The sequence below is a fragment of the Antrostomus carolinensis genome, unplaced genomic scaffold (assembly GCF_000700745.2).
Source record: "Antrostomus carolinensis isolate BGI_N321 unplaced genomic scaffold, ASM70074v2 scaffold31078, whole genome shotgun sequence".
In the NCBI taxonomy this organism is placed as follows: domain Eukaryota; kingdom Metazoa; phylum Chordata; class Aves; order Caprimulgiformes; family Caprimulgidae; genus Antrostomus; species Antrostomus carolinensis.
Window position 1 is genome coordinate 965 of NW_010334156.1, and position 13,421 is coordinate 14,385.

A 13,421-nucleotide genomic window follows, 5' to 3' on the forward strand; every position below is an offset into this window, starting at 1 on the left:
ACTTTGAAACAGGTCCCCCAGTATAGCAGCTTCTTTCTCAACAAGCAATTCAAGGAAAATAATTTTGTAAAGGGAAGAGGAAAAAAAAAAAAACCAGAGTGAAGAACATGGATGGTGCCTGTAGTTACTCTGTGGCCGCTCAGCTCCCCTGCCGCGCCTGGAGTGGGTACTGCCCTGGGGATCTGCCAGCCAAGCACCCTTCCTTCTCCCCCTCGCCAGCTTATTGCACATTTGCTTCTGGGCTCCATTTCAACAACTCCACATTACATTCCACAGACCCTGTCATCCTCTCACTTCAATAGAACAAAGGAATACAAACCCACTGCCCTGTCCCTGCCCCTGCCCACCCATCCTCCCCCCACCCCGATATCCCCATCAAAAGGAAAACAAACATACAACCAAAAAAAAAAACCCCAAAACCCCAAGAAAGGCTGCTTGCTAGCAGAGTGCAACAGTAGTACACACTGAATGGGTGGTCTCTTCAGGAGCTCTGTGGAAGAGAGGTTATTTCTAACACGGTAAACAAAGCCATGCAAAAGGTGGGAAGGAGGAAAAAAAAAAAGGATGAGAAGGAAAAACAGAACTGAGGAGGAGGAAGAACACAGCATGGCAAGTGCTCAAGGCTTCATGTTTTCTTGTCCTCTTCTTGTAAACAAGCTAATAATTCTCATTAGATAGAACAATTAAAAAGACTGAAGTTCCAAGTTGAGGGGCTGGAGTTTCCAGGAGTCTGTTCAGTCCATTCAGCAACACCACAGCCAGTGAGAAAATGAGGGGTATTTTTTTCTTTTGTTTGTGTGGGTTTTTTTTTTTCTTTTAAATCTTCATTACTTAAAGCTGAGAGAAAAAAGCCAACTCAGGAGCCCTTTTCAAGGATGGCTCATTGTCTCTAGACCAAATAAATCCAACTAGTTTGAAAGAACCTTTTTTTTTTTTTTTTTTTCCTTTTTAATGACTTATAAAAACCACGCTGTTCCTTCCTCTGCACCTTGCTCAAAGTCGGGTCTGTGCCTCGGGTACGTAGATCTCGATGCTGTCTGCGCTCTCCGTGGCAGAGTTCTGCCGGACGGAGGCGGCGCGCTTGGCTGCCATGAGACGCTTGCGAGCTTCCTGGCGCTGCTTGTCTGAATCAGAGGCTTTGTCCCGGTTCAGTTGGGATTTGGACTTGGCTGGCTTCTTTGGCACTGGAGGGGGTGGTTTCTTCTCTTCCTTTAGGGAGACAGTAAGGAAAAACCCAAACATAAAATAAAAATGCACATACAGAAGCTTGCTTTCTGATATGGTGGGGTCTCTTACAGCGTGAGGGACCACGCAATGGGATCGAGCGTCAGGTAAAAGAAGCAGGAGCAGTTCTTGAGCAAGACACTCATCCAGATCAGCTTCCCCAGTTTCTAGAAATGTGCCATTTTGCATTTCATGATACAGAGGCCTCCTGTGAAGTGGGCTAGAGCCTGCAAACCATGTCTGGCCCAGCGATAGGTCAGAGCACAGCACAGGCAGCGTGAAGACTGAACTTGATCTGAACTGCAAAATTTTAACATGCCACCCTGCCCAGAGCCATACAAACCTTCCTACCCTCATATCTAGTCAGGCAGCCTGGGACACAGCCTGTGCTGCATTTTCAAAAGGTTCCAGTAGGTGTTTTTTTATACTGCTCAGACACCAGGAATAGTTAAAACCTATTTATACAGTGCTTGCAACACTAGAGGCCTCTGTATCACTGCTTTAAGCAACACCACCACCCATCACTCTGCTCTCCCTCCACTGTAACACTTTTTCCCCTTGTAAAAAATTGTTTCCACTATTACTCAAGAGGAATGGTCTCAGTGCCTTGGAAGGCTGTAAGATTACATTGTACAAGATTGGTAGAAGCCCTCGAGATCTTCTGTTTGCAGAAAGAAATATACCTCAGATACCCAAAATTTCTGGGAGGTGCTCTGGCCACTCTCAACTGCCCCACACTCACCTTTCTCTCCGGTGTCTCTGTCAATTGCCAGCTATTAGCTTTCAGGTGGTACAGCTCATCAAACTTCATGCTGATGTCTTCAATGGACAACTGCAGGAGATCCCAAAACCCAGCTAGGTCCTGGGCTGTGGGTCTGGGATTGGCGTTAGGATTCTAGAAGGAAAAGCATAAAAAAACTCCTTTCAGAAACAATATATCCTCCTGACAAGCAGAGCAGTCTGCACAGCTTTACATATTCACCCTTGTAAGTCTACCTGCCTGACAACTGAAATGTCAAGAACCCATAGAAGACCCCAGCCCCAAATATGCAGAGACACATTAAGAGTCAAAACTATTTCTGCAAAGATCAGGAAGCAGATATCTTGACTGCATTTCTCCTGGAGGCATCTGAGAAGAATTCTGAAAAAAAGACACTGTAGCAGAAAGCAATAGCTTGCCCAGCTAGTGCTAATCCCACAGCAGTAACTTCCAACTGAAGGTCCCCAGCATGTGATTCAGAGATAGAACACTGTTTTTTTTTTTTTTGTTTGTTTGTTTTTTTACACACAGAGATCTTGATTTCAGGGTGGATGATGATGGAAATGGACACAACACAATGCAAAGCACAGCTCTGACACCTGAAGAACTTGCATGCCAGCATACAACAATCCAAAGAAGCCAATATAATTTTCATGAGCAAAATTACTTTGCTACATCACCCCACAAACCAAAGTATCAGTATTTCTCAGGCTAGGTTGAAAAATTTTAAATAGCTTAAGTTTCTTCCAAGAACAGAATTTTCCCAGTTCTGACACATCTTAACTGCCACCCTAGGCCTGGATTGTCTCAGGAAAGGATGGGATCAGATCTGAGCAACTCAGCACAAAGCATCAAAGGGAGACCTCAGCACAAGCTCTGATGAAAGCCTGTCAGCTAGTGGTGTTGCTGCTCATCTCTCAGCTGTGATCAGATAACAAGCAGATGCTCAGCACTTCACCCCCTCCTCCTCCTTCCCAAGCCTAAGTTTTGGTTTGTTTTATTTTTTTTGCAAGTAAAGGGGAATTCACCTCTGAGGAAGCTTGAAAAATCCATACCATGATAAAGCTTGAAGGGAAAAACAAAACACGGATCCACATTAGCCCTGTTCAGCTCTCAGCAAAGGCAAACCCTTGCGTGACATTTGAAGAGATCTGATTCCAACAGTGCTTTGCAACCAATGAGGGACAATCCTGTTGGGACATTTTTACCATCCACTTAATCTACACACAAAGCAAGTATGTTTGGAGAAGAACAGTAGACTTTTCAAACATTCCCCCGTTTGGCAAAGCTGCAGTGGTTCACCTCAAAAAGCCCTTTAGAAGCAACAAGAGGTAGTTTCCAGGACACACAGCAGTACAGCTAGTCAACAGTTCAGACCCACGGAGAGAGACAGTGTATTCAGCATGCACTGCTCAACAGTTCAAGAACATTCCCCTGTCCTCACATAAGCACCACAAGGAATTGCAAACACTCATTCCTGAGCACAGCACAGCCCAAGAACTGCTTATTCAGAAGAGAGGTTGGGGCAATCAGCCTCCCACTGCTCAGCTGCTGTTTTTAAATCAGCATTCTTCCACCATGGCATGGTGGTCAGGTTGCAGCTACACTGGCTTTGTTTTTTACATTGACAGTAGCCTGTTAATACCTGATCGTGTTTGTGTAGTGCTGTCGAAACAGATACATCCTGCTCTCCAAAAACAGAGGAGAAATAGATCCAGACTCACCAAGTTTTGTTCACAGAGGCCGTGGAATTGCTGGAACTTCTGTGACATTAGTAACTGTGCACTGCCCACTGCACTCAGGACTTTTCCTAAGACTAGAGAGGAAGGGAAAAAAAAAAAAAAGAAAGACCTCAGTTGAGCAGACTATTAAATGCAGCAATGAACTCAGGTGTTTCTGGAGCAAAGAAACACTCTTGATTCATTAGAAAAGGAGTTTCAGAGATCCCCAGGGAACGAACTACTCTCAGGGAAAGAAGATGCACTGAAACTATAATCTATGCCTGTCTTTGCCATCTATTATTGCTTCTTCAAAAGCAGGTCAAAAGCAGGCCGGACTGAGAACATTATATCAGCATTAGCATAAAGTACCTTCAACTGCCTTCAGCCCATCAGACACGCCACTAGCACAACCTCAGTGAGGAGATCTGCTGGCACCTGCTTGCAGATCACAACCTGCTCTTCCACTCATGCACAAAGTAAAGGTAGCAAGGGGGCAGGAGAACTGTCTCCAACCTCTATTTCCCAGAAGAGATTAAAATACTGGCAGTCCAGGGCTTTTAATACCCAGGACTTCATGCTGTTCTCCATGGGTTTTCCAAGAAGCCTCTGGGCATGGCAACATTACTCATTAACGGAAAAACTGTAGGGGTTTTTCCCTTCCAAAGGCAAGGTTGAGAGACCCACTTGCATGCAACTGCACCACAAACAGGGATGAACTGATTCCCCTTCTTCTCCCTGGTATGCTGTGCACCTACTGAATCAGTTCTGAATGATTAAAGATCTTGGTGGGACAAGTGTAAGCTGGGCTCTCTCCATACCCACCAAGTTCTCGGCTACAGAATCTCCTAGGGGATTGCTCTTAGAGGTCACAGGTACAATGCTATGCTGGTCTCAGTGCCTTTTCTTGCCAGGGAACTCTTCCCACAGGCAAAACAAGAGCATTCCCTGAGGCAGAGAGAGCCCTGGCACTGCCTGCCCAGCTTGGCAGCCAGTGCAGCATCTTAGTGCAATGGGATTAGAGATTAGCTCCCTCAGCCCTAGCAGTCACAGTGAGCTATAACCAACTCTCACCATTATTTCACCTTTCTCAGGTATTAAAAAAAATAAAAATCAGACTCAAAAAAGATCCTGCCCTCTGCATCCTAGTCACCCACTTCTGTCGCTCTATATGCACCTGTGATTTTCACTGCAAGCAGCACAGGTTTTACCAGCTCATTTGAAAATAATGGAATGAGCCCAATTGGGACTGAACCCAATAAAAACGAGTGGCCTCATGTTCCCTGTGCATGTGCTTTTGGTGTATTTATCACAAATTAAGTGAAGCTCTCCTATTTGAAGGAACCTCCTCTTTGCTGTGAAGACAAGTCCACCGATTCAACGGATCAAACAAGCTCAGAAGTCATGTTCATTCTGCCCCATTGCCAACTAGACTTTCACCTGCCTTCTTCAGTACAATGGGTCAGGCAGGGAAAGATCCCACAGCCTCCCTGAAAGCAATCCATTTAAGCTTTCAGCAGTTTTGAATAAGAAGCTGCACTATACCCTGCAAGTCTTATATGCTGCATCACAGTATTATTTCTTACCCCATCTGCTAGAGGAAGTACCTTCTCCTTTCCAAAGGAAAAAAAAGTGTTCCTTGTCCCATACTCAAATCCATGTTCTGTCTCTCTGGGGGCTACCATCAATTTAACTGCAGAAAGCTGAGCCAATCCTCAGTTACAACTCTTTCGTAAGGGAGGAGCTGCTAGGCTGCTCCAGTCTAGCGTCCAGAGGCTGACAACACCTACCTTCTTCAGAAAGATTGTTCTCTTTGGTCTCCTGGTCCATCTGGCGACACCAGCCTTCTAACCGCTCTGTTTCTGCCTGCAGCAGCTTCAAAAACCAGTACCCATCCCGCCGGCAGGCTCCTGGCTGCGTGGGTTCTGATGGTGAGGTGGAGGACGTCTCAAGCCAGGGGTCAGGAGGAGGGAGAGAAGAAGGTTCCAGGGCTGGGTCATTGTTTTCTCCATAGGAGAGGTTTCTCTTAATCTGTGAGGGCTTGGCTGGTTGCCTGGTAGTGGCATCAACACCAACAGAGTTGTTGTGTTGGGGGCACTCAGCAAGGCTTCTCTCAGATGATTTACAGCTAGAGTTATTAGGTTCCTGTGTGTCAGAGTCTGTGTCCTGTTTGGAGGACATGCTGCGAGAGTGGCTGTTTCTAGAGAGATCAAAAGCAAACATTAAATAGCAGAACTCAACTTGGCTGGCCTCACGCACTGGCAGTGATGTGCATTTGTTTATTATGCCTGCAGATGAGCCTCACCCTGCCCACCTTGCCCCTCCTCACACACAAACACACACCACACATTGACAGACAAAATTATAAGGTTGCCTGCTTACTGCAATAGGCTGTTCAGATGAGAGGACTGATGCACATCTATAATTACATCTTGTGCTTTTTTTAAAAAAAATTTCAAACTCCCATTGATTTGTCTGTTTACAGAACAAGTGCTTTTTTGCAGCGGGTGTGTGCTGTGGAGGACGCGCTCTCCACGGGCCCCCGTTCAACACCACTCATATTGGAACAAAGAAGGGGAGAAGGTCTAAGCAAAAATGGGGGAAGTGCAATTTAAAAGAAAGGAAGCTACGAAAGCTTGCATCTTTCACTTACCGCCACTCGTCCTCTACCTGTACCCCGATGGACTGGAATTTGGTGGCTGGTGGAGGAGGCTCCTCTTTTGCCACTGGCTGAAGGCAGTCAACCTTATTAAACAAAAAAAAAATACAGACAAAAACAGACACAAGAACTTGCTGCTGGAATTCACATTAGTAGACCAGGAGTGCTGCACACACACACAGCATGCTGACACCACACACCAACTGAGGGTTGTCTTAGAAGAGGCACAAGGCTACTGCTCAGGTCTGCCTCCACTGGAACATCAGGACCGCATCCTGCCAGGTATCTGCTCTCAGAGCACTCAGATCTGCCACCCACTGCTGTTTGCATGGTTGTGACACGCTGGGGAAGGGCTGTGAGTCCCTGAAGGAGCGCAGCTGTGTGTATGGCAACCAACATGGACTTGCCCAAGTGCTCAAGTTCCTCTCTAGAGGTAACAGTCTGCAGCACTGAACCAGCACTTTGGAACAGAACAAGTGCTCGCAGCAGTCAGCCACCTGTAACTGGGAAATCTGTCCACAAGAAGAGCATACAACTGCAGATGATTGAAGTTCTGCTGAATAAAGCACAGATTTATGGTACTCAATGGGTTCTCATTTGACTATATAATCAACAGCTCATTACCATCGATTTCCACAGAGTTAAATGCTTCCAGCAAGAGAAGCAGGAACCTGCTGGGAACAGGGGACAGCAAGGAATTGCTCCCTCCTGCCTACGGCCCTGGGACCATTTTGCACTGCAACAGTCCATACTACATGCATATCAAGTAGAAGGGCCAGCCTCTCAGAAGAAACTTGTCCCTAGAACCGTGATGGACAAGGAATAGATTGACATAATACATAGTATAGAACCCAGGCTTGGCACAGGCACACGAGCAGCAAAAGGCCTCTGTAGAGGGACCCACCCAGTTAACATGGTGCCACTGCTTTATGAAACATTTTAATTTTGTACTAAAAGAACTTAGTCCTTTCTGATCTGTTATGGAAAGCTTCTGCTGTATTTCACCCCTGGGAACACAGGAAGTTAGTCTGACAAGGCAGTTAGTTTCTTTTGCTATTCTAAGTGAGTTCAGATGCACGCCCGGTCACACAAAATACACACGCTAAATGGATGGGTTAAGGACATTCCTTAGGACAAAGGAGAACAAACTATTCCATACTTGTATTCCTATAGACGACAGCTTCCTTTTGGGGATGTTCTCCACTTTAGGCTCTTCGCTAGTCAGAGTCCCTTTGTCACTTTTCAAAGTTGCATTTTTCTGGGGTAACTCTGGAGTCTCTCTTGCTGGAGTGATGACACTTCCCCGTGTCACACTGGGTGTCCTGGTGCTGTCCAAGCTGTCTGAAGAATTGCTGAGTCCCGACTGGCTGGTCACCTCGCTCTTGTGGTCCTGGCTGTCCAGGTAGGTGTCCTGCGCCGATTCAGTGCTGCTCTGCACAGTGACAGAGATGAACGGCTTTGATGTGGTCCGAGGTGGGACAGGAGGTGGAGTCTTTTTATATGCCACTAGGCATGATGAACCTGCAGTGATGGAGGTGGGAAGAACAGAGAACGCAGAAGACAGATTGGGGAGGGAGAGATACAGTAAAAGAAAGAAAAAGCAGGTCAGTCACAACATTCAAGAGGAGCCTCCAAGTAGAAGCTGGAGGCAGAAATGCAGAAACAGCCTACAGCCAGCAGCTCACACTGGGTAACCCAAACCAAAGCATAAGGAGAAGCAGAAGGCAGAGCCAGAGCTAGCTTGCAAGAGAACTCAAAAGGAAAACCATGACTTGTGAAAGGCTGGAAATGGAGAAGAGGTATGGAAGAGCCTCCCAAGAATGCTACAGGGTTTGACAGGTGCAAGCCTCCACGTTGGGGAAATTTTCTTTGGCTAAACCCTATGTTTTAGTGTCCTAGTACAGCCAAGTGTCTCAGCTCTTTGTCCCATCAGTTGACAAGTTTCAGTGTCTGGCCCAGGGTGGTGTTTTTTCCTATAAAAATGGAAAGAAGCCATAAAGTTTGTTAGATGCTGATGGCAGGAACAAATTTTTGTGAACTACCTTAAAAACCTAGCTGCTACACATTAGAGGAAAATACATCATCTGGATGCAACAGCCCAAGAGTGGCTCCCCAGATCCTACCAGTAGCGAGGCTGAAGATGTGCTCTCAGCAGGCACACAGAGCACACATATCCACTACATGGATGTGTGTGTACGTGGTTGGCCACACAGATCACAGAAGAGCACTCACGTGAGCACGGACAGCAGCAACGGCCCCATCCTGTTCCTGTCTCTGGCTTGACAGGATTGAAGTCCATTAGGGAAAATATATGTACGAGGTGAATCCTGCAGCAGCTGCACTTAGGCACTCAGTCTGTGCAGTTCCTGGACATACAAACCCCTGAGGCTGAAGTCCTACTCTGGCTGTTGTCCAGACAGGACAGACTGTGCTGGGCAGGGCATGGCCAGACAAGCGGACTGACCAGTCACCTACTTACACACAACTGATCCCTTTTATCCCCTTACCCATGTATTCCCCACCCTTGTCCCTCCCCAAATCACCAACACCCTTTTCTTGTCCCTCCTCCAAATATCCCACTAAGTCCTGCTTTTCCTCTGCACCCCATAATGCTGTAACCCCATCATAAAAGGCCACCGGATTGATCAGGCAAGATTTGCCCTTGGTGAAGCTATGCTGGTTGTCACCAATCACCTTCTCATTCTCCATGTGCCTCAGCATAGTTTCTAGGAGGATCTGCTCCATGATCTTGCCTGGCACTGAGGTGAGACTGACCGGCCTGTAGTTCCCCAGGTCTTCCTTATTTCCCTTTTTTAAAAACGGGGGTTATTAAAAGGAAGCAGGTCCCTGGAGTTGGTGAGTTCGCATGGCACTGTGGTGTGTTTACAGAGGAGTCCTTTCCCACATCGTCAGTGACAAGCCAAGCGTCCTTGTGTCAGTCACTACAGTACCATCGTGAAGGAAGCTGCAGTGGTGGCAGGTCTGTCACTCTCCTTGGTTCCTTGCTCTAACCCATCCTTGGTCTCCAGCAAAGGGGTTCTGTCCTTCAAATGGAAACCCTATGCACACCTTTCCCCTAGCCCTTGACATGCAGATGTTGACAGATACCAGCAGACCCATACATCTCCCAGGTCACCCAACCAACCATACAGATGGGCTGTACAAACCCAAGCCCAGTTTCTAAGTGTTCTCCTAGTACAGCTCTGATGACTGCAGGGGCCGTCATCTCTTGGGTTCCCTATTCCAATCCATATTCCTTCACTTCAGTAAAGTTTTGCACTTCAAATTACAAGCTCCTACCTCCCACTGCCCTGCCCAGTCCCATACACAACCTCCCCAGAACCTGCTGACACAGTGGTAGATATCAATGCGGATACAGACCATTTTCATTAAACAATACAGATAGACTGTTAACTTTACCATTTCTATCCCCAAAGTAGCCACCAGCATATTAACAAATTTAGTATTAGATTAGAGACCAGTCCTTTCTGTCAGGAATCTTTTGACTACTGGCAGAGGTACCTGCTGCTTCCCAACATCAACTTCCACCCCCAAACTGCACTGTCTACATGCCCTGGGGAGCTCACAACATGGCACCTGACAGATGTTTTGATCTTTCAGGGCAATTGGACATAATCCATTTGGCTCAGCTCATCACAGGGTGCCATATGTTCCCTGCATAATTTTACCACAATTAACTGAGAGGTATCAAATAAATCTGATGCAAATTGATTACAGGTATGAGAAGGGGCGTTTCAGGTGACATGAGCCTCCCAGTAGCTCCTTTTCCTCCCCAGACAGGTCCCACTCCCTGCAGCAGAGGTTGGCCACACTCATGGGGCACCCAGCAGGGATATCCCAGCTGCCTCCCAGCCTCCAGTGGGGTCAGAGCCAGTCCAGAGCATCCCTGAGAGCCCAGACATATTCCCTGTGGGGAAATCACACAGCTACACCACATGCCTTATTGACAGTATTTACATCTGCCTATATTTACACATCCCAGTATTTACTACACTGACAGCTAAAGTTCCACTTCAAAGAAGGAACTAAAAGGGAGAGGTCACTGAGAAGGAGCAGATCTATGTTTCCAAAAGCATTTCTATGTCCCAAGATGTCAAGATGTCAACAGTGCTACTGCTACAGGAGAACCAAGGAGCTTACGACAGTGTGAATGTAGACAGGAGCTCAGGAAGGCGCAAACCCCACACCAGTTCCCCCAGTACACCAAGTCCAGCACCAGGTGAGCAGCGTCCTGATGGCCGCAAGAGTGGGACCTGTCCTGACTGCTCACCTCAGCCTTTACACCACCTCCTGACACATGGCCCACGTGGCTGCCAGAGGGACTTGCAGCAGGGAACCACGTAGCTGAAAAATAACCGAGACGGGCTACGATGTCTGGGGACTGGGTTGTTTTTCAGCTTGATCAGTCCCCAGTGGCACGTGCCACACAAACTGTTAAGGGCAGCCTGAGCCCACAGCTGCCGCATCTCCAGCCAGAGACAGGAACTTATTATGCACTTTAAAAACCACCTACAATAATTTCTTAGAAGGTCGGATGCAAGTGCTTCAACTTGACAAATTTACACGCCAAAACACAGCCACACACATCCTTCAGCCAATACTGATTTGGTCACGTAAACAGCGTGCAACTGCACTGGAAGTTCATCACTAACAGAGATTGGAAGGGCACTAGTGTCACTTTCTACCAGCAGTGCCACTTCATCACCTTTTCCCATGCAGAGTGGAAGCCTCTACACTCAGGACAGTAGCAGAACCTGCTGCAGATGCTCAAGCAGCACCAGCTCAGAAGTGTTTAGCATCTCCAAGCAAGTCAAGCTCACTACCAGGATGCCCCTCTCAGAGGTACCAGACGAGGTGGCACCACTGGTGCAAACACAGGTTGAACTGCACCACAGAGCCTGAGCTTTGCCCATGGGTGCTGCTTTACAGGACTTGGTTCATTGTACAAATGGACAAACTGCCAGCACAGCAGGAGGCATGGAAGTGCTGAAGCAACAGTCACTGCACAATCACTCCCTCTTTCTCCATGTTCTGCTGGACATCCCCAAAGGCCCCTCCTCAGGTGAAGTGTAGATTTGGTCACATTAAAACTTGCCTCATTACAGATGTTCACCTGCTCTGTCACTACAGCAAAAACTACACCTACCCAACACAGATCACAGTATGCTAGACAGGTAAAGCATCCCCCATGTGAGCACAGCTCCAAGAGCTCTGCCCCATCACCAAAACCTCCCCTGGCTGAACAGCCTCTTGGATGTGTGCTGAAATAGCTCACCTGCCACCAAGCCCTGCTCCTGCAGGACACCACCATGGCTCACCTGCCACCAAGCCCTGCTCCTACAGGACACCACTGCTGAAGACAGAGGAAAAAGTTCAACCTAGAGATGCACTAGAGAAGCCCAGGTCTTTGGCTGCTCAGGTACCCATCACTGCCCTCCAAAGTGAAGCTGCACAGGCACATGCTGCCGGAGGTGCAGGCAGCCAGAGCTGTGGCAGCTGCAGAGAAGGAAGCCACTGAGCACCCCACAGATGAGGAGCACCCACAAAGTCACTCTGCCAGGGCTGTCTGACCAGAGAGCACCATCTTAAGAGCTACAGCAATTTCTAGGCCAAGTCTTATGCCCTGTCTTGTACAGCCCATCCTAACAGAGCAGTGGAGGAGCAGCCTGAACAGAGCAATCGCAGAAGTACCCCTTGATAAGCTGTGGCTACATCACCAAAACACAGGACACTCATGCTGCCTTGCATTGCAGTACCAGGGGGCTACAGCACTTATCTACGACAGGCAAGAGCCACCCAAATTGGCAGTGGAGAAAGCATGTCCATATGGCCCTCCAGTTCAATACCTTGTCTCCCCACTCCACGTTGCCTCTGTTCTTCCTCAGGGAGAGCACCCAGCCCCAGCACAGCAGCTGCCCAGGGTCCCCGACCACCCAGCAGTGAGTCTCTGGGACACCATCCCACACGAAGCCCAGCCAGTGGGAGGGGTATGATGGTTTTGCTGGCACATTTGCCAAGAGCACAGCTCAAGTTTCCCAGCTGCTGCTTACACCCACGAGACTGTAGTGTAATTGGGGAAAATAAATCAATTGCTATTTGATATCAAACAACATAGCCAGGCAAAACATCGGGAGGGCAGCACATCAGCACAGAAAGGCAGCAGTTTCCTGGGGAAGATCAGTGGTGTTCAGGGTCAACAACCTAGATCCAAGTTCATCTTTCCACCTACTGACAGAATTAATACTGTTTGTGCTACTCCATATACAGGGGGAAACTGCAGCATCCCCTTGTCTTGTTCCTGGGGATCCCTTCACATCATCCGGCTCAGCTGAAGAGCAACGCTGATTTTACTAGAAGGGAATTACATAGTACCAACAACAAAACCACCCTGTTATGGACATGTGGTCAAAGGGTTGACTACTTAAGCTGTAAAAACAAGTTTATGGCTCTAAGAAACACTGGAAATTAAAGAAAAAAAAAAAGATCAGGAACCTTGAAGAGCTGGGGATGCTTTGATAGCACAACTGCAAATTAACCCCACTGAAGCCCTCTGCAACCATAAAAGAGGGACTTTTGACTGTGCAGCAAACCCAGAAACCACACCTTACCTAAAATGGCTTTCAAAAGTAAAAATTGGAGTTAACCCTTCTAGAACAGTCTGCCCTTCCTCCTCAACACAACTCTGAACTAAGATGCTTCTTGCATCTGTGGGAAGAGACAAGATACTAAGGATGCCAAGAGCATCCCAGTATTTTTGTAGGAGAGATGTTACTGGACCCACCAAGCAGGCAGCACACTGTCTTGGCTCAGACATCAATCCCACCAGTTAGAAATGTTCTAGTTGCTGACTTACCACCCTGCCCCCTCCAAAAGAGTTACAGCTCAACAGGGTATGAATCTGCTCTTGCACTGCTGCAGGCCATGGCCTATTATGTTTTAAAATCAGCTTGTGCTGTAACGTCGAACTACAATCCACACAGACACTGGGACAGGTACACGTCTTATTCCACAGCACCATGAGCTCAGCTTGCTTGTGAAC

At 47.6% G+C, this 13,421-nt stretch overlaps 1 protein-coding gene across 2 annotated transcripts; it reads right to left on the reverse strand.

Annotated features, from left to right (window-relative positions):
- Positions 1-815: 815 nt before the first annotated feature.
- Positions 816-8,327, reverse strand: DLGAP4 (DLG associated protein 4). 2 transcript variants are annotated; one of them, XM_010174129.1, is made up of 7 exons: positions 8,128-8,327; positions 7,521-7,882; positions 6,356-6,447; positions 5,493-5,902; positions 3,709-3,800; positions 1,967-2,119; positions 816-1,209 (listed from the first exon to the last, which is right to left on the reverse strand). In XM_010174129.1, exons 4-7 carry the CDS (start codon positions 5,881-5,883, stop codon positions 994-996), a joined length of 852 nt encoding a protein of 283 aa, XP_010172431.1. In that variant the 5' UTR covers positions 5,884-5,902; positions 6,356-6,447; positions 7,521-7,882; positions 8,128-8,327; the 3' UTR covers positions 816-993. The 2 variants fall into 2 exon arrangements, with proteins under 2 accessions (XP_010172431.1, XP_028942367.1); XM_029086534.1 differs by lacking the exons at positions 6,356-6,447; positions 7,521-7,882; positions 8,128-8,327 and having other exon boundaries at positions 5,493-6,043.
- Between the last annotated feature and the right edge of the window lie 5,094 nt (positions 8,328-13,421).

What these genes read in the sequence shown, in the direction of transcription:
- DLGAP4 (XM_029086534.1), bottom strand. Translation starts at nt 5,925, where the DNA reads ATGTTTGCTTTTGATCTCTCTAGAAACAGCCACTCTCGCAGCATGTCC. An exon ending in GAACAATCTTTCTGAAGAAG is followed by an intron (nt 3,801 to 5,492) that starts GTAGGTGTTGTC and finishes CTTCCTCTCTAG; the next exon opens with TCTTAGGAAAAGTCCTGAGT. An exon ending in CAGAGACACCGGAGAGAAAG is followed by an intron (nt 1,210 to 1,966) that starts GTGAGTGTGGGG and finishes GTCTCCCTAAAG; the next exon opens with GAAGAGAAGAAACCACCCCC.